The 24,966-nt window shown below is 46.5% G+C and overlaps 1 protein-coding gene across 7 annotated transcripts in view; it reads right to left on the reverse strand.

Annotated features, from left to right (window-relative positions):
* Sirt2 (Sirtuin 2) overlaps positions 1 to 24,966 on the reverse strand; it is a 290,603-nt gene that overhangs the window by 180,965 nt on the left and 84,672 nt on the right. For all 7 annotated transcript variants that reach the window (XM_065438737.2, XM_065438738.2, XM_065438739.2 and 4 more), the window contains one exon: positions 8,075 to 8,143. In XM_065438737.2, coding sequence (XP_065294809.1) covers positions 8,075 to 8,143 — 69 coding nt within the window. The remainder of the gene's footprint in view (positions 1 to 8,074; positions 8,144 to 24,966) is intronic.

A 24,966-nucleotide genomic window follows, 5' to 3' on the forward strand; every position in this document is an offset into this window, starting at 1 on the left:
GTCACCGGAGGCACTAGGCCTAGTCCCGGTGTACAATTCAGCTGCAGGGCCGATGGAGTGACATTCGCTGAATGTCAGAAAACCAGACTGCGCATGAGCGTCCGGGGCGTCCTCAGATGTCTTGGGGTCCAATCTCTTGATGTATGGAACGTATTTACGCGGAAGGCGAGATTTTTCACAGGAGCGGTGAGCAGCCACCTTAGCAGTGAAACTTCGTCGTCGTCGAAATATAGTTATTCATGGCATAACTGACATCCCCAATGAAACTGAAGCGCTGCTTAAGGAAAAGATAATCACTGAGGTAATTAAAAATAAGTTGAAAGTGGAGTGCCATTCCATTGGCCGCATTCACAGACTTGGCTGAAAAGGTACTGACCGTCCAGTTATCATATATCTCCAGGATCTCAATGAAAAGAAACTGATATTTTATAACTGTAAAAAACTTAAAGGAACGAGCATAAGCATTAGGAACGATTACTCACAAGCTACACGGAAAAAAGGGAAGCTTTTGTGGGACAGCGCGCAAGCTGAGAAACTTGGGGGTAAAAAAGTGTACCTGATTCATGATAAACTTAAGATTGATAAAGATATTTTTTTCTGGGATGAGGCAAAGAACATGCGCGTAAAAATAATGAATAAACGCTCCTCGCAGAAAGAAGCCTGACGCTCCTTTCCAGAATGCAGCAAACACTTGCGTATTATTAACCTAAAAGCTCGCAGCGTCCTAAACAAAACAGAAAATCTTGAAATTACTTTACTAGAGCACAGCCCACACATTGCAGTTATAACGGAGACGTGGCTGCGGTCCGAAATAGGTGACGAGGATGTGTTCCCACCTTGTTACCAAGTATTCCGCAAGGATAGGAATTCTAGGGGAGGCGGTGTTGCAGTCCTTATTAAACACCATATAGAAGCTGTTCTACTAGAAGATGATAAAAGTCTTGAATGCTTATGCATAAAAATCACGTGTTGGGGTCACAAATTCCTTTTGTACGCAATTTACAGACCTCCTGATGCATCACCTGAATATCTAGTCAAGCTACAAGAAAGCATGTCCCAATTCCAGTCAAACAAATTGTTACTTATGGGTGACCTGAACTTACCTGACGTCATTTAGGAGTGTTTGCAAGCACTTTCACGGAACAATAAACATTTAAACAGCATGCTTAACATAATACTAACGCATCACCTAATTCAAGTCGTTCAGGAACCCACACGTGTTCAAGGACCTTGCCAATCTTTGCTTGATCTGGCATTTTTGCTCAGAATGTTAACTGAATATACCGTTGCAGTTGTAGAAGGTATATCTGATCATCTACTTGTCAGTACTGATATATCCATAGTCTCTTCCACCCCATCTGAAAAACCTGTGAAGCGTTCCTTCAAGGACTGCTCACGCGCAAATGATGCAGCCATAATAGAACATATGGAAACATGCCTCACCTACTTTAACGACAGTGATGTGACAGCACTCTGGAACCGTTTTAAGAACATGAGTAAGTTCTGTATTGATAAACTTGTGCCTGATAAATACAAACTAGTCCGCAAACAAACACTGTGGATGACACGTAATATTATCCATATGACCCGCAAGATAAAAAGGTTAAAGAAAACATGTTTACAACCTGATCGAATTAAAGAAATGAAAGAAAACCTTGCGCATGCAGTATGCACCTCGAAGGAACACTATTTCAATATAATACTACCAAATTTTATTGTTGAACAGCCCGAAAAGTTCTGGAATTACTTGAGCGAAAAAAAGAAGCCAGTAGCACAAATCTGCATTGATGGTTCAATCATTACCGATCACAGGGAAATTGCTAGTTACTTCAATTATTATTTTCATAGTGTATTTTCTAACTCTGGCATTAGTTCATCTACAGACAAAACGTTTCACCCATCTGAAGCTAATTTTATTTCATACCCTGGCTTAGTTTCGATGCTAGTTAACTTAAAAACTAAATCTTCTTGCGGTCCTGACAACCTTCCGAACATTATTTCGAAACGATATTCTGAAACTATTGCAAGGTTCCTTCTTATTATATTTCATGCTTCGTTGCTTGCTGGAAAATTACCGGATGACTGGAGGGTAGCCAGAGCTGTACCCGTATTCAAGAAGGGCGACTGTTCATTGTTAGAAAATTACCGGCCAATATCACTGACATCCTCATGTCAATCATTGTTGCCAATCAGATTAACGAATTTCTAGATAAACATTCAATACTGTCTAATTTTCAACACGGATTTAGAACAGGCTATTCAACAGTTACACAACTTGTCACCGTAATTCATTCACTCGCCTCATGCCTCGATAAAAATGGTCAAATCGATGCCGTCTTTCTTGATTTTAGCAAAGCCTTTGATACAGTTCCGCATGACAAATTAATACTAAAACTTAGACATTTTGATCTCCCTGAAATATTAATCGCATGGATAACAAACTACCTAACAAATCGCCGCCAGTTCGTGGAAATTAATAAGCAACAGTCTGGCTGTCTTCCGGTCACCTCGGGAGTTCCTCAAGGAAGTGTCCTAGGGCCACTGCTTTTTTTACTCTATATAAATGATATTACTACTTCAATCCATCCCAGTGTGCAAATTAGGTTGTTTGCTGACGACTGTGTGCTTTTTAGGGAAATCACTTCAACCAATGATCAAACTGATTTAAATGCTTCTCTAGCTGGCATTACTGATTGGTGCAAAACATGGGGAATGCGGCTTAACGCTGAAAAGACGGTCTTTCTTCGCTTCACTCGTCAGAAAGCTCCACTAACCTTTAGTTACACGTTAGGTTCGTTGGCCTTGCAGGAAGTAACAAAATATAAGTATTTGGGCATCACAATTACTAACAACTTATCATGAAATTTACACATTGATAATATCTGTTCTTCAGCCTTGCGTAAATTATACTTTTTGCGACATAAACTTAGAAATTCCCCACCTAATGTAAAACTGCTTGCTTATTATTCATTAATTAGACCTAAACTTGAATATGCATGTGTTGTTTGGGACCCGTTTACTAAACAAAACATTAGATGTCTCGAAAGGGTACAAAAAATAATCCGTACGATTCATATATTCCAAATTTTCTCGCTATGATTCCCCCTCACGAATAATGCGTGATAATGGCATCGAAGTCCTTCAGCAGAGAAGGCAACACTTAAGAATTCAATTTCTTACCATGCTTATTAATGGAGACTTATCAATTATTCCTGCATCGTATCTGTTCAGTACAACGTCTAGACTTACTCGACACCATCATCCGAATTCACTAACACTTTATTTTGCACGGACGGATGTATTCAAGTATTCTTTTTTTCCCCTAACTATAACAGATTGGAATAACTCGTTGTTGCCTGTTTCAATTGATTGACTCATTGTATTACTGTTGTGTCTTACCACCTTACTCGATTGAATAATGCATTGTAATGTTGTTGTGTTTAGCCACCCTGCTTAGACCTGTTTTAGGTCTGCAGTATGAAATAAATAAAAATTAAAAAATTACTCGTTCGACTCAAGGAAGCAAGCTTTGTTCACGTGAACTTAGCATCTGAGTAGCTGCCCGGTCTTCTGCTAGCCGAGTCGAACATCGTACCACGTGGGCGATGCTCATGCAGAATTCCTCTGCCTTGCACTATTTTAGTGTTTGCCGAGTGCGTTGAGTGTACGCAGAGTCATTGGAGTCACCCCTGGCTTGCTGTCACCTGCACATCATCTGCGCTGCTGCCCTGGACTACGATCGAGCCACCCTGGGCGATGGTGATGCTGTGGACAGTTCGGCGCAGTGACTTCAGCGGCCTCCTGTATCCAGCTCACAACCCTAGGCGGCGGACAAAACAGCCGGCGGTTGCCAGCAGGGCGCGTCGGCGCGAGCGACGCTTGCTTGTACCGACTACTGCGTCGTCGTTTCCAGAGTCCTGGTTTGGAATCGTGCCGTCGAGTCTGCAAAGCTGCTGCTGTGACCGGCGGACGCCAGCGGTGTACCTAGGGACAATGTCGGCTCGCATGTTATGGACAGCGTGTGGACATTTCCTCAATGCGGCCAATGTTGCATGTACTAGATTGTTCGCGAAGCACGCATTGATGTTAGAGCATGTGACATGTTTCGCGGATTATGTAGTGATTTAAGGTTGGGGGATGTGGGGATGCGCGACTCTCACGCATCCCCTGATATGTTGTTTTCCCGCACGGCGTGTCTCCTGTAATCCGGCTTCGCCGCGTGGCCTGGCGCCCGCGGCGGTCGGAGTGGTTGAGGCGCAGTACGAGAGAGGGCACGAGTGTTGCGCTGCTGACGCCGCCGATACGCGGGGTTACTTGGGCGCCGAAAGACAAGGCGCTTCCTCTTTGGTTCGGCACAGCAAGCATTGCGGACGCGCCGTGCCGCACGTGCGCCGATTCATGCTTCTGCGAGACCGCCTCCCGTGGCCTGCCTTCGAATGCGCCACCATTCGCGTGACCAAATTCGCGAACCACCACCATTCGCGAACGACCAGGCGTTGGGATCTAGCATAGGGCGAACATATTCGCTCGCTATCCGGTCGCGGTGAGTCGGACTTCTAGATTTGTCGCGTGCCCATCGGCATGTTTTGTGGTGCAATAAGGTGCAATAAATGCCCTTGTGATTGTTTGCACTACTGTGTTGTCGTTCCTTTGTCCCAAGAGTACAGAGGAGAATCCCACAGTACTCACAAGAAAAAAATCGCGTTCGGCCAATGGTTCGGCTTGCTCCGCCGGCCGCCATTCTAGTTTTGGTGTCCCGCACTACATACAGCGGCAGCCGGCTATTTGTTGACCTGTTGTTATCCCGCAGCAAATGCGGGATGATAAAAAAAAATTTTATGGGAAATTTAACCCACGTATGATCGCACCCGTGAATTTACGTCAATTTTTTTTACAAAAAAGTGCAATCATTATGCAAGTAAATATGGTACCATGAAACAATCACAACTTTCACATAATATGTAGGTGCTTTACTGAAACAAAGAACGAAAAAAAAGCATCACGTAGAGTCTCAGTTGATACTTCTCACACTAGGGATTTGCACAAATGGATTAAATATACAATCTAGCCCCACTTGAATTTACTTACACTGCCACTTGGACCATATAGAACTGCAGAGTTGAAACACGACAGAAACTGTTCATCTGGCTGAAAACCTTTACAGCAATCCCCATTCTCTGCCAGACCAAACTTAACGTGAAGGAGAGCTTGCAATGTATCATTCGACATACGGTTTGTCAAATCATTCTTTGTCAACAAAACCTGGCTGAACACGTGTTCAACGGCTGCGTTCCAAAGAGGCAGTGTAAGTGGGGACGAAGCAAGCTCAGACAGTAGGGGGAACGTTGGCTTTCTGGCACTGTTTTTTGCATTCCTGAGGCTTGGTGATACTAGAGCAGAATATTTCATTCTGATCAACAGTCGTGAATACTGCACTTCACTGAGCATGTACATAAAGACCTGAACCTTTGCGCTACTCATTTAAAGGGATTTGCGAATTTTTCCTAAAGTCACTGGGTAAATAAATAATGTGGTGTTTCGCAGGAAAACCAACCAAGCAGTAGGCATCGAGGAACCCTTGATAAACACTAAGGGACCACAGGCGAAAATGACTCGCCATGAGATGCGTGTGAATATTTCAGCAGTTGTCTAAGGAACCGTATAGCAGCCGCTATAGAACGCATGCTCGACAGCTATCAGCCCCGCCATTTTTCTCACTAAACCAGGCGTGAATGGACCGCAGATGGCGCCGAAACCAAAACAAAAAGAAGAGAGCTTAGCGTTGGAATGATGTATAAACATGGCAGCCACGACTTACTGCCATTCTCCAAGCGCTGACATTGCCTAAATACACAGCTTTCGATACTGCCCACATATCTCTGTAGCAGCAATGAGTTTTAGGTTTTCATAAACCGGTGTTCACGAATTTTATCAGCGTTGACATGTCCTCTGAACTCGGAACTTCTTAAGACAAAAATAGCCCGAATATAGTCATGTAGCCAACTCGGAATCTTCGACGCCAACTCGCACAAAAAGTAGCCCAATTTGGCTATTAACAGCCCAAGCTGCCAACCCTGGAGACAGGTAGCTTATGATGATGTCAGTGCGGCTACTTGCTGTGCAGGACATGTCTCGCCAACTGTAGCAGCCCACACCAAATGGGCCAAGCAGATCACTCACACTATCATGCTTTGCAATGCACATCAAACAGCTGTTAACACAGGTGTGAAACAGATTTTCAATTTTGGGTGCATCTCGTAAGTCCTGCCAAATGCATTCTTCTATTGGGGCCTGGAGTTTTAATTCCTTAATAAAACAAAGGCTGGCAAATCCACCGGCATTAACTGCTATAAGTAATGAATGTGTAGCATGCCTGCAGGTGGGTCAATAGCATATTTGTTCACCTGACCAACATTCAGTGCAGCTAGGCCATTTTTGTAGAAAACATAATTATGCGATACCTGTATCAGTGAGGTAGATGCATCATGGCACACTGATCAATGGCCTTACGTAAAACTCGGGTCTCTGCTTTGATCAGTACAATCTCTATGATACAGACCCAAGATGGTACCTGGAGTCAGTGCCGTGAAGCAAGTCAAGACCATGTGATAAGCCATAGTGTAAGAAGAAATGCCCATGTGCCTGCATTTGTATACACTTAGAAAAACTTATGCAGATCAAATGCACATGCTGAAATTTATGTTAAGTACTTAATTAAATGTTATACAACTTCATTTTTTGCAACATCATGTCCTGCAGCAGAGTGATTGTGTACCTGTCAGACAAGAGGGCAAGATAGCCCCACCACATTATGTGTGTGACCGTGCAGTCCTTCCAAGAAGTATAGATGATAAAAACAGATAAGAACCTCCCGTCTTGTCTTTATTTGTGTTGCTACATGACTCGTATGTGAATAATGTGGACCTTAGAAGAGGTGGTGGTTTTAGGTGTATGCAATAAAGTGAACCAGAAAGTACAGTGTCATGCTCAGATTACCACAGAAGACAAATTTGCAAGTGTGCAAACATCATGTGTATTCATTTGTATTGAGAAGCCTCTGCTCTGGAAATACATTCTGCTGTACCTGACCATAAGGTAGTTTTTTTTCTCACTGCACGAGTGCACCTCTTCCTTGGAATTTATCGCATGCCTAAGACAATCCTTGTCCGCAACCGTGTTCTCCGTGCAACCTCAACATTTATGACAGGTGGGACATAAAGGTAAATGTAGACAAAACTTTATAATGCAAGTAAGACATTATTCTACTTGTACAATCTTTTAGCATAGCCTTTTAATTAAAGAATTACATATAACTGCAGGAACTGCCTATGCACCACAATAATAGAGAACTTAAGCTGGAAAACATGCATTTCTAATGTGCACGCATCATCTTTTCATAAACCCTGCTTTCTACAACAAACTACCCCATATCTTCAGTGATACCTTAAGCTTGATCATGCATGCAAAGATCATGTTTGCAGCTTGCACGGTAATCAGGACTAGACTGCCTTAATATTTGGGGCCATTCACGAAGACTAGCATCGCTGCCTTGAAGATGATTCAGCAAAAAGCTGTCTATTCCTCTTTTTTTATTAATTCTCCACTGCTGACTCTTCTACAGCCTTAATGAACAATCACAGCATACCAGCCCCTGAAATTTCGCGCAAATCTCTAAAGCTGAATGTTCTTTCTGCAGAAAAATAATGTGTTATCAATAAGTCCTATGTCATATCTAGGGCCCCTACCAACATGAACAAAGAGGCCTCATCTTGTCCAATAATTAACCCTTTGCCACACTAGAACAAACATTCTTTTTCCAGTAGCCAACAGGAAACAGCTACAATCAATTTTACTAAACAAAGCCAGAAGCTTTGACAATACACTTTCATGATTTGCTTGGTTTTGTACATGCCATTGTTTCAAAAGTACTTTGAAGATTAAGCTTGTATAGTCACTGCTGTACGCTAAGTGCTGTCTCTAGATTTCTGTCATTATGCATTGGCCCTCTTGCCTGGTCCAGCCAAAGCCTGGCAGTATTGTGTAAATAAAATAAAGAACTATCAGTGTGACCAACCTGCGTGTAGAGACGAAGCAGCAGGCCCTTCTCGTGAAGCAGCCTCAGGAAGTAGTGGCTCAGCGTTGGCTGCACAACACCAGGTGGCAACAGTCAGTACACACAGCACTCAAGTGCCGGTTGCCATGGCATTTGGCACAAAGAGCATTAGCCTATAACACTTTTAAATGCACCATGCTGGCAAGGAATGCTTTCTTGGTTTAGATACGGTGATAACTTGTAGATCAAAGGCACGCAGGATACATTTTACTTCAGGATGTGTGTTGTGTACCACGTGTGGATGAAATAAATGGCAGTGCTTGCCAACAACTTCAATACAACACGAGTCCCCACAGGCTAAACTGAATTTAAAAACTGTGCCTCAGAAATAACACACAGCCTTCAGAATCTATCGCAGAGGCGACTGTGTAATACAGTTCCTGCAGCACCACCATTCACAGCAAACGTGACTTTAGCAAAAGTGCCCACTTTAGATGCGACACTTAAGTAGACACAAGACATTCGTTTATTCCACTGTCCCATCTAAGGTGTGCTTTTGTTAAACAGGCAAATAAGAGCAAATTAGCACAGCAACATGTACTTTCAATGCAGAGTGGCTTTATGCCAATATAGGCTCACTATTTCCACTACAGTGGAATGTCATCAAACCGTACTCGCTTGTAAAGGTCCCATGGTGGTAAGCACGACATAACAAACATTTGAGTTACAACAAGCATTTATACGGCATGAGCATAAAAAAAACACATCAACAATGAATGCAAACTACAAACCGAAAAGAAAACCCGAATAAACAACAAACTATACACAGAGCGCGTTAATTCAACGCATTCCCTAAAATCTTCACCAACACAATGTGTTGGTAAGTTCAAAATATTTACACTGAGTCCGCTGCCATTGCAGCATCACCTAGTCCACGCTGTTTCTGATGAAAAGTCACTGGGCACACAGGTCAGTCACGGATTCGACGACGCTGTCATTCACTGTCCAGTCCACGGCTGATTTGGCGTGAAGGCCAGGACAGTGGGGCGACCGAGGTGCCTCAATCGCCCGGCTGACTTTGTTAGCCAGTGTATTGTAGCCGCAGGCACTCTCAGAAATGGCAACGCCATCCTGTAGCTGAGGTGTCCAATGGGACACATGCTCAGCTCATGGGTCATAGCTGTGGCAGCTGAAGAACAGCCTCCACTCGATTGGCGCCGCCTCCACAAGCCATCCGTCACGTCTGGCCTCCAGCTCCTTCTCCTGCTCATCGGCCCAGAGCGTAGCTGGGCTGCTGCCTTCTGCTACATCTCCTTGTGCAGCATTCGCCACGTTGCCCCAAGTGCATTTTCAGCTTCTTCATTCATATATTCAGTTCTTCTTGTGTAGCCACGCAAGCGTCATTACGCTTGCGTGCATGCGTAATGCGCATGCACGCAAGCATCTCTGTGGCTGTTGTGAAGCCGTAGCCTCTGAGCCGCGGCACGCATAATCTCAGACAAGTAACCTTGGAGGCCATGGTGGAGTAACCTTGTGAAATCCCGTTGCCGGCTAGAGTGCTCTTACGAAGTCCCATGTGATGCATTGCCAGCGAGGGCTTCGACGAGAGTGGTGGAAGTATGCAACCATTCGCTAGCCGCATTGCACGTGTCCTGAATTTGGCAACAGCGATCTGCAGATGCAGCATGATCATGGCTGGAGCGCACAACAGACAAGTTGTTGAAGTTATGTTACATAATACTGGAGGGCACCACAGTCTCTTCCCGCTGCAATCACAATTTCAGTTTCACGATATACGAGGCTTCTTGGAGCCGCCACAGATAACAGCACCATCAAGAACACAGAACAGCACAGTTAAGACCTGATCAACAAGGAATGAACCACGAGCGACTCTGTGCCAATCAACACGAGACAGAAGGCCACCTGCATGGTCAGCAGATTATTCAATGTATTTGATATGCCATTTTGTAACTTAATTGAGTCATCAATCATGGCTCATTTTTAAAGGGGGAGATGATGTAGTTATGTTGCATAATACTGCAGGGTGCCAAAGGTGACCCTTGGTTGTATTGCGAGACAGCTGTTAAGCCTCAACGGTTTATTGTGCAGGTCGCCCGCTGAAGACGATGGCGTTGGCCATGATAATGAATATATACAGATGAAGAAGATGAAGGGATAATATAATGCTCACACAATTTCCCCCGCACGTGGAAGTGGCCAACCTGGCCGCTGGTTATGGCGGCAACCACCGTATGAAAGGTATTAAACGCGAAACATGCGCAATCTCTGCGGAACGGCAGCGGCCGTCCAAAGGCGGAACAACTGGAGTGACACGATAGTTAACTGGCGAAGTCTGTTCCTGAACAATGTAGGGCCCAAAAAAACGGGACTGAAATTTCTCACGCAACCCAGGAGCGTGAACTGGGGTCCACAGTAACGCTTCGTCTCCAGGGTGGAAGGAAACGACACGGTGAGATACATCATAGCGAATTTGGCGGTCTAGTTGACTGGCGTCGGTGTTGAGGCAGGCACGTTGGCGACACAGGGCAACGCGCAAAACGAACTGCTCACACACTGATGTGGACGAAGGCACGGAGACATCGAAGAAAGAAGCGTCGAGGATAGTGAGCGGTTGGCGACCATACACGAGGAAAAAGGGCAAGTATCCCACAGCGCGTTGGACGGCCGTGTTGTAAAGTGACGAATGGTAGAACGACATCCCGATTAGTGTGGTCAGGGTTGATGGACATGGATATCATGTCGGACAGCGTGCGATGAAAGCACTCTGTGAGACCATTAGTTTGAGGGTGGTAGCTGGGTGTCATTTTACGGATGGTATTGCACGCACGAAGATTATCGTTGAGAAGTTTAGAGAGAAAGGTCCTGCCGCGGTCACTCAAAAGGAAGCGTGGGGCTCTGTGCCGTAAAAATATGGCTTCCAAGAAAAAGGCTGCAACCTCCTCTGCGGATCCCAAAGATAGTGCGGCTGTTTCGGCGTACCGTGTCAAGTGGTCTACAGCTGTGACGATCCGTTGTTTACCGCCAGTGATTAAGGGTAGTGGTCCATAGGGGTCGATACCGACTGTGAAAGGAGCTTAAGGGCACGGGACAGGTTGGAGCAGTCCAGCCGAAGGTGAGGTATGTTGTTTGGGGTGTTGGCAGAGCGAACAGGAAGCCACGTATTTCACTATGCTGGTTGCAAGTCCAGGCCAAGAGAAGCGGCTGCGAATTCGCTTGTAGGTTTTATGGAAACCAAAGTGACCGGCAGTGGGATCATCGTGAAAGGTCTCCAATATCTGGGCCCGAAGTGATCAGGGAACGACAGGAACCGAACGGTGTCCTTCGGGATGAAACACGTACCGGTATAATAACGAATTTTCGATCTTGAAGTTCTTCAACTGCCGATGGAGCTGAGGGTTAGGTGTGCGACATGATCTGCGAATGCGTTCCATAACAGAGTGGCAGTAGGAGTCATTACGTTGGCTAGAGGCAAACGTATGAGAATGGCTGGATGGGAGCTGGTTGAGAGCTGTGAGCGAAGGGAATGCAAGCAACGCCCCCTGCGGTTTTCTCACGGAAGGTGGTAAGCAAGCAGCGTTTGAAGACGGTGGTAAGGGACAACGAGAGAGAGCATAGGCATCCTGGTGTTTCTTTCCAGACTTGTAGGTGACGTCGAAGTCGCATTCTTGTAAACGGAGTATCCAACGGCCGTATCCATCAAAGAAGAGCATTCCTCCATGACCTGCGCTGCGAGCTGTGGCCCTCCTTCGCCATCCACCTCGTATGCTCAAGTTGCGGCTCTGCAACCAGCGTTCGTTCGGACAGCGCCTCCTGCTTCTGCTACTGCCCATAACCATCTGGCAACTCTACCACCCCGTCCGCCTGCCACAGGATTTTACACAGGTGACCCTTGGTTGTACATATACCCACCACTTGCCGAATAAAGGGACTTTCGTTTGGCTGATGTTGTTGTGCTTACTTGGGCTGAATGCTGCTCCGCATGTGCCAGCCGGAGATGCAACATATGGCAACGAGGGTCAACAGAATTCAATATGAATAAGTTGGAAGATGAGCCTGCTTCAGCCAGCAGAATTCCTACCAGCACCAGGAAAGCTAGCCATCTCATAGAAGCAGTAGGCTCTTTGAAAATTATCTGTTGGCCTCAAGGAACAATGTGTACCCAGCTGCCCGTTGCAAAGCGCTCTTGTTGCAGTGTTTGGGCAAGGAAGGACAGCGTATTTTCGACACGTGGCCAGGAGCAGAGGTGTCGGTTTCGGCAAGAAAAGAGCAAGACACGGTCATGAGCGAACCGGATGAGTTTGACATCGCCATGGCCAAGCACACAGCTTACTTCGTCGCTACAACTAATGCTGTTGTCGAGCGACAACAGTTCCGCCAGCGAGCTCAGCTGCTGAGGGAATCGGTGGATTCATCCGTCACAAGCCTTCATGAGTTGTCTGTTACATGCGACTTTGGTTCACAGGTAGACGAATTCATTCGGGATCAACTCGTGGGAAAGACGACCCACTACCAGCTACGGGAGCGACTACTGCTAGACGGTTCTCCTCTGACTTTGCAACGTGCACTTGACATTACCAGAACCTTGGAGTTCTATAGAGATTTATACAGTACCAGCGGCACCCATGACGATAATGGAAGAGGGAATAGTCTAGAGGAATTTGACATCCCACAGGTAATGCCGGAAGAAGTAAAGAAGCCTTGGGAGATATGCAAAGAGGGAAGGCAGCTGGGGAGGATCACGTAACAGCAGATTTGTTGAAGGATGATGGGCAGATTGTTCTAGAGAAACTGGCCACCCTGTATACGCAATGCCTCATAACGTCGAGCATACCGGAATCTTGGAAGAACGCCAATATAATCCTAATCCATAAGAAAGGGGATGCCAAAGACTTGAAAAATTATAGACCGATTAGCTTGTGGCGTTTTTCACTGGTCGATCTGGAGCAGCCGCCTGAATCCTCGAGCGAGCGCTCGGCTTTCACCAATCCGAGTCTGCCAGTGGAGCGCACGAACGCTCCGCGGGAGATCACACAGAAAGTCTGCGTGCACGTGACACAAACCGGTTCCGCAAACTATGCCCAACACAATGTTGTGCGTACCGACCGGGTACCCATTTCGCTTGAAGACGGAAGTGACGCCATGTGACGCGTTCTATTTCCGCCCGAATCCGCGTCTCGGCGGCGGAGCAAGTGAGAGCGATCCGGCACGGAGCGAGTTGATCCGAAACGACCAGTGGAACGCGCGAACCTGCTCCAGATCGACCAGTGAAATTCGGATTCGTTGCCGCGGAGCAAAAAATCCTGCTCCGAATCGACCAGTGAAAAACGCCATTACTGTCCGTTGCCTACAAACTATTTACTAAGGTAATCGCAAATAGAATCAGGAACACCTTAGACTTCTGTCAAGGAAAGGACCAGGCAGGATTCCGTAAAGGCTACTCAACAATAGACCATATTCACACTATCAATCAGGTGATAGAGAAATGTGCGGAATATAACCAACCCTATATATAGCTTTCATTGATTACGAGAAAGCGTTTGATTCAGTCGAAACCTCAGCAGTCATGGAGGCATTACGGAATCAGGATGTAGACGAGCCGTATGTAAAAATACTGAAAGATATCTTAGCGGCTCCACAGCCACCGTAGTCCTCCATAAAGAAAGCAACGAAATCCCAATAATGGAAGGCGTCAGGCAGGGAAATGCGATCTGAGACCCACAGCATGTTTAAAGGAGGTATTCAGAGACCTGGATTGGGAAGAATTGGGGATAAGAGTTAATGAAGAATACCTTAGTAACTTGATTCGCTGATGATATTGCCTTGCTTAGTAACTCAGGGGACCAACTGCAATGCATGCTCACTGACCTGGAGAGGCAAAGCAGAAGAGTGGGTCTAAAAATTAATCTGCAGAAAACTAAAGTAATGTTTAACAGTCTCGGAAGAGAACAGCAATTTACAATAGGTAGCGAGGCACTGGAAGGGGTAAGGGAATATACCTACTTAGGACAGGTAGTGAGCGCAGATCCAGATCATGAGACTGAAATAACCAGAAGAATAAGAATGGGCTGGGGTGCGTTTGGCAGGCATTCTCATATCATGAACAGCAGGTTGCCACTATCCCTCAAAAGGAAAGTGTGTAACAGTTGTGTGTTACCAGTACTCACATATGGGGCAGAAACCTGGAGGCTTACGAAAAGGGTTCTAATTAAATTGAGAACAACGCAATGAGCTATGGAAAGAAGAATGATGGGTGTAACATTAGGGATAAGAAAAGAGCAGGTTGGGTGTAGGAACAAACGCGAGTGAATGACATCTTAGTTGAAATCAAGAAAAAGAAATGGGCATGGGCAGGACATGTAATGAGGAGGGAAGATAACCGATGGTTATTAAGGGTTACAGACTGGATTCCAAGGGAAGGGAAGCGTAGCAGGGGGCTGAAGAAAGTTAGGTGGGCGGATGAGATTAAGAAGTTTGCAGGGACGACATGGGCACAATTAGTACACCACCGGGGTAGTTGGAGAAGTATGGGAGAAGCCTTTGCCCTGCAGTGGGCGTAAGCAGGCTGCTGCTGCTGATGATGATGATGACACTATCAATCAGGTGATGGAGAAATGTGCGGAATGTAACCAACCCTTATATATAGCTTTCATTGATTATGAGAAAGTGTTTGATTCAGTCGAAACCTCAGCAGTCATTCAGGCATTACGGAATCAGGGTGTAGACGAGCCATATGTAAAAATACTGAAGGATATCTATAGTGGCTCCACTGCCACCGTAGTCCTCCATAAATAAAGTGAGAAAATCTAATAAAAAGGGGCGTTAGGCAGGGGGATACGATCTCCCCAATGCTATTCACAGATTGTTTACAGGAGGTATTCAGAGACCTGGATTGGGAAGAATTATGTATAAGGGTTAGTGGAGAATAACTCAGTAACTTGCAATTCGCCGATGACATTGCCTTGCTTAGTAACTAAGGATACCAATTGAAATGCATGCTCACTGACCTGGGCAGGCAAAGCAGAAGGGTGGGTCTAAAAATTAATCTGCAGAAAACTAAAGTAATGTTTAACAGTCTCGGAAGAGAAGAGCAGTTTACGATAGGTAGCGAGGCACTGGAAGTGGTAAGGGAAAACGTCTACTTAGGATAGGTAGTGACCGCGGATGCGGATCATGAGACTGAAATAATCAGAAGAATAAGAATGGGCTGGGGTGCGTTTGGCAGGCATTCTCAGATCATGAACAGCAGGCTGCCATTATCCCTCAAGAGAAAAGTGTATAATAGCTGTGTCTTACCAGTACTCACCGACGGGGCAGAAACCTGGAGGCTTACGAAAAGGGTTCTAATTAAATTGAGAACAACGCAATGAGCTATGGAAAGAAGAATGATGGGTGTAACATTAGGGATAAGAAAAGAGCAGGTTGGGTGTAGGAACAAACGCGAGTGAATGACATCTTAGTTGAAATCAAGAAAAAGAAATGGGCACGGGCAGGACATGTAATGAGGAGGGAAGATAACCGATGGTCATTAAGGGTTACGGATTGGATTCCAAGGGAAGGGAAGCGTAGCAGGGGGCGGCAGGAAGTTAGGTGGGTGGATGAGATTAAGAAGTTTGCAGGAACGGCATGGCCACAATTAGTACATGACCGGGGTTGTTGGAGAAGTATCGGAGAGGCCTTTGCCCTGCAGTGGGCATAGCCAGCCGCCGCCGCCGCCGCTGCTGCTGCTGCTGCTGCTGATGATGATGATGATAAATAAGGCAATTGTCATCGACGAGTTCCTGCTGCCTCACACACAAGAGCTCCTCAATAAGCTGCATAGCACAAAGTACTCTTTGAGACTGAATTTAGCTGCAGCCTATACAAAGTTGCCTTGTGCCAAGAAAGCCGAGATTTAACAGCGTTTATTACAGACCAAGTACTACTGTACCAATTCCAACGTCCTTGTTTCGTTCTTGCTTCAGCACCATCGACTTTTCAAAAAATGATGACTACTATTTTGCAAACTTGCAGAAACACCTTCTGCTACATTGATGACATAACCGTTTTTGGTAATTCGCCTAACGAACATAACACAAACCTCAAGAAAGTTTTGGGCCGCATCAGCCAGAATGGGCTAAGTTAAATCACAAGTGTATTTTCAATGTCACCAAACTTTTATTCCTCGACCATACCGTGAGTGATAAGGGTGTGCGGCCACTGTAGAGCAACGTTGATGCTATTCACAATGCGCCAGTGCCAATGGACAAAGCCACGTTACACCCCTTCCTTGGAATGATGGGCTACTACGCTAAGTTCATCCCACGGTACGCCGAGTTGATCGAGCCCCTCCGTGAGTTGCTGCGAGAGAACTCGGAGTTCATGTGGGATTCAAAGTGCCAAAGTTGTTTTGAAGTGCAGCATTCCTTACCAGGCAGGTGCTTGCAGCTGTTTGACCTTGCCCGGGAGACAATCGTTACAACTGATGCCTCCAGTCAGTCTCGGAGCAGTACCACAGCAGCGGCATGGTCAAGACTTGGTTTCTGTTGCCTTCGGTTCCAGGAGACTCACAGACGTGAAAAAGAAGTACTCGACTTGAAGCTTTAGCATGTGTATGGACCTGCGAATATTGGTGTGTGTACTTATCGTGCTGTCCGTTTCCCTTGCGCGCAGACCATCAGGCCCTGGTGACTCTTTTGACAACTAAAGGATTGGATTGCAGACCCTTCAGAATTTCAAGATGGCATGCGCGGCTGCTTGATTATGCCTACACAATAGAATTTAAAGAGGGCACTGAAAACTTTGTGCTGATGCACTTTCAAGAATGCCTCAAGTTACACATGTGGCAAACCTGGAGCCAAAGGATCTGATGATGTAATATGCACTGTTTCGCCGTGCGTAACTCATGACGAATTCGTTGATGACACTTTCCAGGATCCGCTGCTGCAGGACATCATCTGGTGGACCATGTCATCATGGCTGTCAAATAGAGATCTGCCTCCTGGTGCAGTCCCTTTTCATTGTATTCAACAGAAGCTGTCTGTTGCAGAAGGGCTTCTTCTACATTGCGAGCGGCTTGTTGTTCCCGTAGCGTTAATGGGATGCCTCCTGAAAGCAGCCCATGAGTCACACCTTGGTATTTCACGGACGAAACAACGATTGTGTGAAAGGTATTGGTGGCCAGGAATGGATAGACAAGTAGAACAGCTGATTCAGTCTTGTGCTGTCTGCCAGTTTGTGGACAAATCGGTAGGACGAGTAGTGCCCCCCTTACAGCCAGTAGAATTCCCTTCAGGGCCTTGGAAAATAATAGGCATTGATATAGTCGGGCCATTTGCTCACGCACCCGCAGATGCACTTTTTGCAATCACGCTAAATGACTACTTTAGTAAATGGCCAGAAGTCTGTTTGACTGCCAACGTCACGTCCTTTAACGTCGTATCATTTTTGTGCAATGTATTCAGCAGGGAAGGTTACCCGGAAGAACTTGTGAGCGACCATGGACCTCAGTTCACATCAGCTGGGTTTGGATGATTCCTGCAAGACAGAGGCATCAAGCATGCATTTTCGGCTGTCTACCATCCCCAAGAAAATGGGAAGATTGAATGATTTAACCGGGAGCTAAAAGCTTACGTCCAAGTGTGTTTGGAGGAAAGGCCGTCTCTGGCGTATAACAGTGCACCACACACACTACAACAGGTGGAAAAACCTGCTCTGCTGCTGCATGGTCATCATCCAAAACCGAAGCTGGATTTGGTAGGAGCTCCAGATGCTCGGTTCTTCCAGAGGCCAGACATAGAGTTGCAAGCGCTGCATCGCAGACTGACCAAACATCAGCAGGCAGGCAAGCAAGCAGTACACGGATATGCCGCAAGTTGCCAAACACACGTTGCTTCGACCGGGACAGCAAGTACAGGTCAGGTTGCCAGGGCATACTTCCAAAGGCACTGTAATGTAATATATTCACAACCGTTGACTACTTTTAGGCAGCGGCACCAAAACACCTACGAATTGGAAAATGGCCACATGTGAAACCGTGAACATTTAGTGCCATATCCTGTGGCGCACAATATGCAGTCTCTTCCCGCTGCAATCACAATTTCAGTTTCATGATATACGAGGCTTCTTGGAGCCGCCACAGATAACAGCACCATCAAGAACACAGAACAGCACAGTTAAGACCTGATCAACAAGGAATGAACCACGAGCGACTCTGTGCCAATCAACACGAGACAGAAGGCCACCTGCATGGTCAGCAGATTATTCAATGTATTTGATATGCCATTTTGTAACTTAATTGAGTCATCAATCATGGCTCATTTTTAAAGGGGGAGATGATGTAGTTATGTTGCATAATACTGCAGGGTGCCAAAGGTGACCCTCGGTTGTATTGCGAGACAGCTGTTAAGCCTCAACGGTTTATTGTGCAGGTCGCCCGCTGAAGACGATGGCGTTGGCCATGATAATGAATATATACAGATGAAGAAGATGAAGGGATAATATAATGCTCACACAATTTCCCCCGCACGTGGAAGTGGCCAACCTGGCCGCTGGTTATGGCGGCAACCACCGTATGAAAGGTATTAAACGCGAAACATGCGCAATCTCTGCGGAACGGCAGCGGCCGTCCAAAGGCGGAACAACTGGAGTGACACGATAGTTAACTGGCGAAGTCTGTTCCTGAACAATGTAGGGCCCGAAAAAACGGGACTGAAATTTCTCACGCAATCCAGGAGCGTGAACTGGGGTCCACAGTAACGCTTCGTCTCCAGGGTGGAAGGAAACGACACGGTGAGATACATCATAGCGAATTTGGCGGTCTAGTTGACTGGCGTCGGTGTTGAGGCAGGCACGTTGGCGACACAGGGCAACGCGCAAAACGAACTGCTCACACACTGATGTGGACGAAGGCACGGAGACATCGAAGAAAGAAGCGTCGAGGATAGTGAGCGGTTGGCGACCATACACGAGGAAAAAGGGCAAGTATCCCACAGCGCGTTGGACGGCCGTATTGTAAAGTGACGAATGGTAGAACGACATCCCGATTAGTGTGGTCAGGGTTGATGGACATGGATATCATGTCGGACAGCGTGCGATGAAAGCACTTTGTGAGACCATTAGTTTTAGGGTGGTAGCTGGGTGTCATTTTACGGATGGTATTGCACGCACGAAGATTATCGTTGAGAAGTTTAGAGAGAAAGGTCCTGCCGCGGTCACTCAAAAGGAAGCGTGGGGCTCTGTGCCGTAAAAATATGGCTTCCAAGAAAAAGGCTGCAACCTCCTCTGCGGATCCCAAAGATAGTGCGGCTGTTTCGGCGTACCGTGTCAAGTGGTCTACAGCTGTGACGATCCGTTGTTTACCGCCAGTGATTAAGGGTAGTGGTCCATAGGGGTCGATACCGACTGTGAAAGGAGCTTAAGGGCACGGGACAGGTTGGAGCAGTCCAGCCGAAGGTGAGGTATGTTGTTTGGGGTGTTGGCAGAGCGAACAGGAAGCCACGTATTTCACTATGCTGGTTGCAAGTCCAGGCCAAGAGAAGCGGCTGCGAATTCGCTTGTAGGTTTTATGGAAACCAAAGTGACCGGCAGTGGGATCATCGTGAAAGGTCTCCAATATCTGGGCCCGAAGTGATCAGGGAACGACAGGAACCGAACGGTGTCCTTCGGGATGAAACACGTACCGGTATAATAACGAATTTTCGATCTTGAAGTTCTTCAACTGCCGATGGAGCTGAGGGTTAGGTGTGCGACATGATCTGCGAATGCGTTCCATAACAGAGTGGCAGTAGGAGTCATTACGTTGGCTAGAGGCAAACGTATGAGAATGGCTGGATGGGAGCTGGTCGAGAGCTGCGAGCGAAGGGAATGCAAGCAACGCCCCCTGCGGTTTTCTCACGGAAGGTGGTAAGCAAGCAGCGTTTGAAGACGGTGGTAAGGGACAACGAGAGAGAGCATAGGCATCCTGGTGTTTCTTTCCAGACTTGTAGGTGACGTCGAAGTTGCATTCTTGTAAACGGAGTATCCAACGGCCGTATCCATCAAAGAAGAGCATTCCTCCATGACCTGCGCTGCGAGCTGTGGCCCTCCTTCGCCATCCACCTCGTATGCTCAAGTTGCGGCTATGCAACCAGCGTTCGTTCGGACAGCGCCTCCTGCTTCTGCTACTGCCCATAACCATCTGGCAACTCTACCACCCCATCCGCCTGCCACAGGATTTTACACTACCCAGCACCTCCACCACTTGCGAGACAGCTGTTAAGCCTGAACGGTTTATTGCGCAGGTCGCCCGCTGAAAACGATGACGCTGGCCATGATGATGAATATATACCATGGAGGAAGGAAACTCAGGAGATGCCCTGACGTCACTCTTTGTGAAGCTAAAGTGAAGCCGGAAGTTTGCGTTGCTCATGGCTTTGCTTCACCTCTCAGGCCAGCTCTTCTATCTTGTTTATCTTTCCCGCGGAACCACGCCGCGGTGCGCGCAACCGGGCTGCTCGGACACGCGCACTACGCAGCAATACTAAACAAGATCATGTAATTGCGATGTCTTAATGCATTACCGTTGCCGAAGTCATGTTGAAAGAAGTTCATAATGAACTTCGCAAATTGGGCCGTGAGGTCGAATCGGCTGCCTTTACTGACATTTATGAAAATAAACATGCTTTATCAGGCCAGCTAAATGAGCTGCTCTAACTCATCAACTGCAGGTACCGGCCGCTGCCCAGTTCTCGCACGATTTTAAAAAAGGCCACCTTTATCGCTGACTTTTACTTGCTTTTCTCTGCTTGGACTTCCTGGGGCACTCAGATGATCTTGTGAGCTAGATGTCTGGCGATACGAAAAAAATGTACACATTCTCACTGCAGTGCAAGAACGCACTGGAGACACGTACGTACAACACACTGACCCATTTACGATCCATTTGGAGTTTATGAGCACAAACACATTCTCGCTTGAAGAACCGTCGTGCTTTATTGAACAAAGTTCGGGTGGCCACGCATCACTACAACAGCGCGCCGGCGAGGAGGCAAAATGTCATTTCTGACTTCGCATTTAAATTCATTGACTGCGGCCTGGGGTACCTTCTTACCACGGTAAGTGAAGCATCACGTAACCAAAGTTTTGCGATAGCCTGCGCAAGGTGCAGAATAGTACGCCGGTAGAACCGGCCAACGTGCGACCATGGAACAGCCGTTTGACGTGTTCGCAGGCGTACGTTCTGTGGAGCCTTGCCAACCCTTGCAGCGCATCCGCTAACCTTCACTTCCCTGCACTTCTCGCGCGCAGAGATAAGATGCATCTGCCGTAGGGAGGATCCGTTCCTTTATTAAGTCAAAGCAGCCGCTTCTTTTCCATCTTCCAGAATGAAGCTTTGGCAGGCAGGCGCACGGTGTCGAGGGCAGCAAAATGCACATATTCTGCGTAAAGCTCTATCAGCACATGTATTGAGGTACACCTGCACAGGTGTGCATGAACCTCGAACGCGCTCTGCTTAAAAGACTTCTTGCTGTTGCGAGTACTGCGAGGAACAAGCAACAGTTAAGCAACATGTGTTTTAATATGCACAAAAGCAAGTTGCTACTGAACATAAACTATGTATTCATAACGTACATCTATGTGTCGCAAATGCACCATATGCGCTGTCAAAAGTAAGAATCACAGACCTGCAAGACGTTCATCGTACAGATTCTGAAACACATCGGTTTCGACCTACGATGGCACGTTAGCATGATTCCGTCAAAAGAGCAATATATCCCGCGGATATTCCTTCGTCCTTTGCCATTGCCGTGGCACGGTACATTGCATACAGCATTGCATGCGCATTCATTTCACAAACTTTAGTTCCTCCTGTCCCACCTGGCCACAGCAACATCCGGGAGAGCACGGTGCAGATAACCCAGCGCAACAAAACGCGGAGACCAACGCAAACCTGCCCGCACGGCACCTTTGCCATGGTACGAAACCTGCGGAGCAACACGTGTGAGCGCACAGAACCAAATCAAAGCCGCCATTGTGGCCCGAAAGGTGTGGCCGCTACGGCAAAGAAATAAAGAATGAGCAAAAAAGAGGAGAATGTACTACGTCATTCCTCAGTTTCCTTCCTCCATGATACATACAGATGAAGAAGATGAAGGGGTAATATAATACTCACAGTATATATATACCCGTTACTAACCAAATAGAGGGACTTTCGTTCGCCTAACATCATTGTGCTTACTTGAGCTGACCGCTGCTGCGCATGTGCCAGCCGGAGATACAACATATCACGTTCTGTGCAACCTGGAGCAAAGGAGTCTGTGCTGGCATGGAAGAAAGGCCTGCCACTGACTTGTGGCATTTGAACAAGGAGAGGAAAGGCACTGAGCATCGAACCTCAAGCATTGTCGCAGGTAGGAAGCTCTAGCTCAAGCCGAAATTTTATGCCACCCATTCAAATACATTTAAAATGCAGAAATGTCTTTCTGACATGACCCCAGAAGCAATTTTAATAAAATTTGTTTCGTTCTAGAGAGAAAGTTAAATTCTAGTGACTGCTGGAAACAGAATTCTGATTGAGAACCTGAAAGCTTCTACAAAAAAAAGCTGAAGATCAATAAGGTAAAAAAAAAGGAGCACAATGTTTACCCATTTCTAACTTAGCACCAAAAACAGATATCATAGTTCTGTAAACTGCATAAATTAGAACAACCAAAGTGGACAAATTTGATATACATATTATTTTTATCTTGCACGAATTGTTACAATGTTTGAGAGGGTTTTGCAAAAGTCTTGCTCACATATTAGTGCTGTACTTGAAAGCCATCTCTAATACATCAATTTTGACCACTTTAGATGTAATATTAGACGCAATTGACAGAGTTGTGATCTCGTTTTTGATTACAGAGTTACAGCATTGTACACTTGATAGTTTCTTATTCTCAAAATTAGCAATTCTCAAAAGTTTTCTCTTAAATACCTTACAGCCTAAACAAAAAACTCCCACCCTAAGGTCACTAATTTTTTCTTTTCTTTTGAATGGGACAAATCTCATCAAATTTGGTGCCATGGTTGCCAATAAAAATGACTGCTTGTTTCCCATGTATTAAGATAGAAGCCCCTGAGCTAAAGCTTCCTCCTAAGGGGTACAGGTTACCCAGACATAGAGGAGGCTTTGACGCATTGGTGAGCAAGAAACATACCTGTTACTAGACCCCTTCTAACCGAAAAAGTGCAATGCTTCGCCACACAGATAGGCCATGACAACTTTGTTTGCAGCAGTGGCTGGCTCACTAGATTTAAGATGAGGTACAGCTAAACTACAAAGGTTGTTTCCGGCATAGATGCAGCGGAAGACAAAAATGGTGTGAAGGACTGGGCCAGTGGCATGATGCAACATACCTTGCGAGAGCATGTTCCTGAATGGGTGAATCGCACTTTTTTTTCGCAATGTTGATAAACCGAACCCTAACTTTAAAAGGCGTGGAGATGGAGGTGCACTCTGGCACTTTTTTGCCGGCATTCAATTGTTCTGTCATCTCTATGCCTCTCTCTATACACACGTGGAGGTTGTCGAGGGTGGCTTTTGCCGTGGACCGGTCTGCAAAGGTAGTACTTCGCACTGCCACCCACAGTGGCTGCGGCGCTATGGCAGCGCAACCGGTGTGATGGGCAGAGCGGGTGCAAGAGAGGCCTCTCGAAATATCACTCGGTACATATGTGCTTTCTATCTCATCCACCAGCACCTTTGTTTGGGCATCGGACATTAGCTCGTCTGCGATGCTTTTCACTTACAGCGAGTGTATACCTTGTGTTGCTTCTTTTCTAAATGCCAAGCCGAAAAGCAGTGCCTGGTGCTCGCACGTGGTCATACTACACTGAGCCACACTTATCAGAGGCCCAAACTGATGGAGATTGCCCAAGCTTTCGCAAATGGAACCATTGGTTATTGTGAGAGCAAGCAGCACAGCCACAGGGACATTTTCCTAGTGGTGTGTCGTAGGAGCCATCCTCCCCTAGTGGCATGCTAGCGGCACCCCTTTCTGTATTTTTGCCCTTGGCAGGAATGTTACTTTGATTCCCGCGCAGGCCTGAACTGGGCGTTTGTGCAGCGCCGATAGCCACCAGAGACAAACTGTTTCCCCTAGCTTGGAGAACTGCTGTCTTCTCATGCACGCGTGCAGCGCTCGGCATCCCCATATAAGCAGCCTGAGTGCATGCTATGCGGCGCGTTAGATTCCTGTGGCTGGCTAAGCCCAATCCACGAGAGTCGGTCCTCTTGCAAAATACCATACCCCTATACTGGAACGCGGACTCAAAAACTTATTAAGCCTTTGTCTGTGCTTACTCGAGTCAATACGCCTTTGCGAATTGGGCTCACCGTGTTACGTCTGCTAGGCTTAGTGACCTTTGTTAGTGCTAGCAGATACTGCATCTACGAGAGCGTCCTCCGGCCACCTGTGTGGTTCCATTGGATGATACACAGAGGTCTCCAAATGTGGTAGCTGACGTGCTATCTTGTGCACCATTTTCTGTGTGGAGCCTTCTTACAGGTGCAACAACCACAGAGGTTTCTTTGCACAAGCAGACATCCAGGGTGAAATGGCGGCCAAGTGACCGAGCGGAGAGAAGGGCAAGTCCGTGGGCAGGCATACGTCTACCCCTGACACTAGGGCAAAACTAAAGTCCTTTCCTGTAAACCCCTTTTGCTACTCTGAAGGACCCTTTGCAGAAAGGAGTTGCGCCGATGACACACGGCACCGCACTGAACTTCTTTAGGTAGTTCCTCAGATGAACGCCGCACGAAAAATAGCGCTGGCTGTTATAGCCGCAAGAGAGAAACCATTCTTAAAAAGCTGCGTATTTAATTACACTTAGCTACTGTAGAACCTAAACATATATTTTTTTCATTGTTGATGGCTAATAATGCTTATAGTCGT

Source organism: Dermacentor albipictus, chromosome 7 (assembly GCF_038994185.2).
Source record: "Dermacentor albipictus isolate Rhodes 1998 colony chromosome 7, USDA_Dalb.pri_finalv2, whole genome shotgun sequence".
NCBI lineage: Eukaryota > Metazoa > Arthropoda > Arachnida > Ixodida > Ixodidae > Dermacentor > Dermacentor albipictus.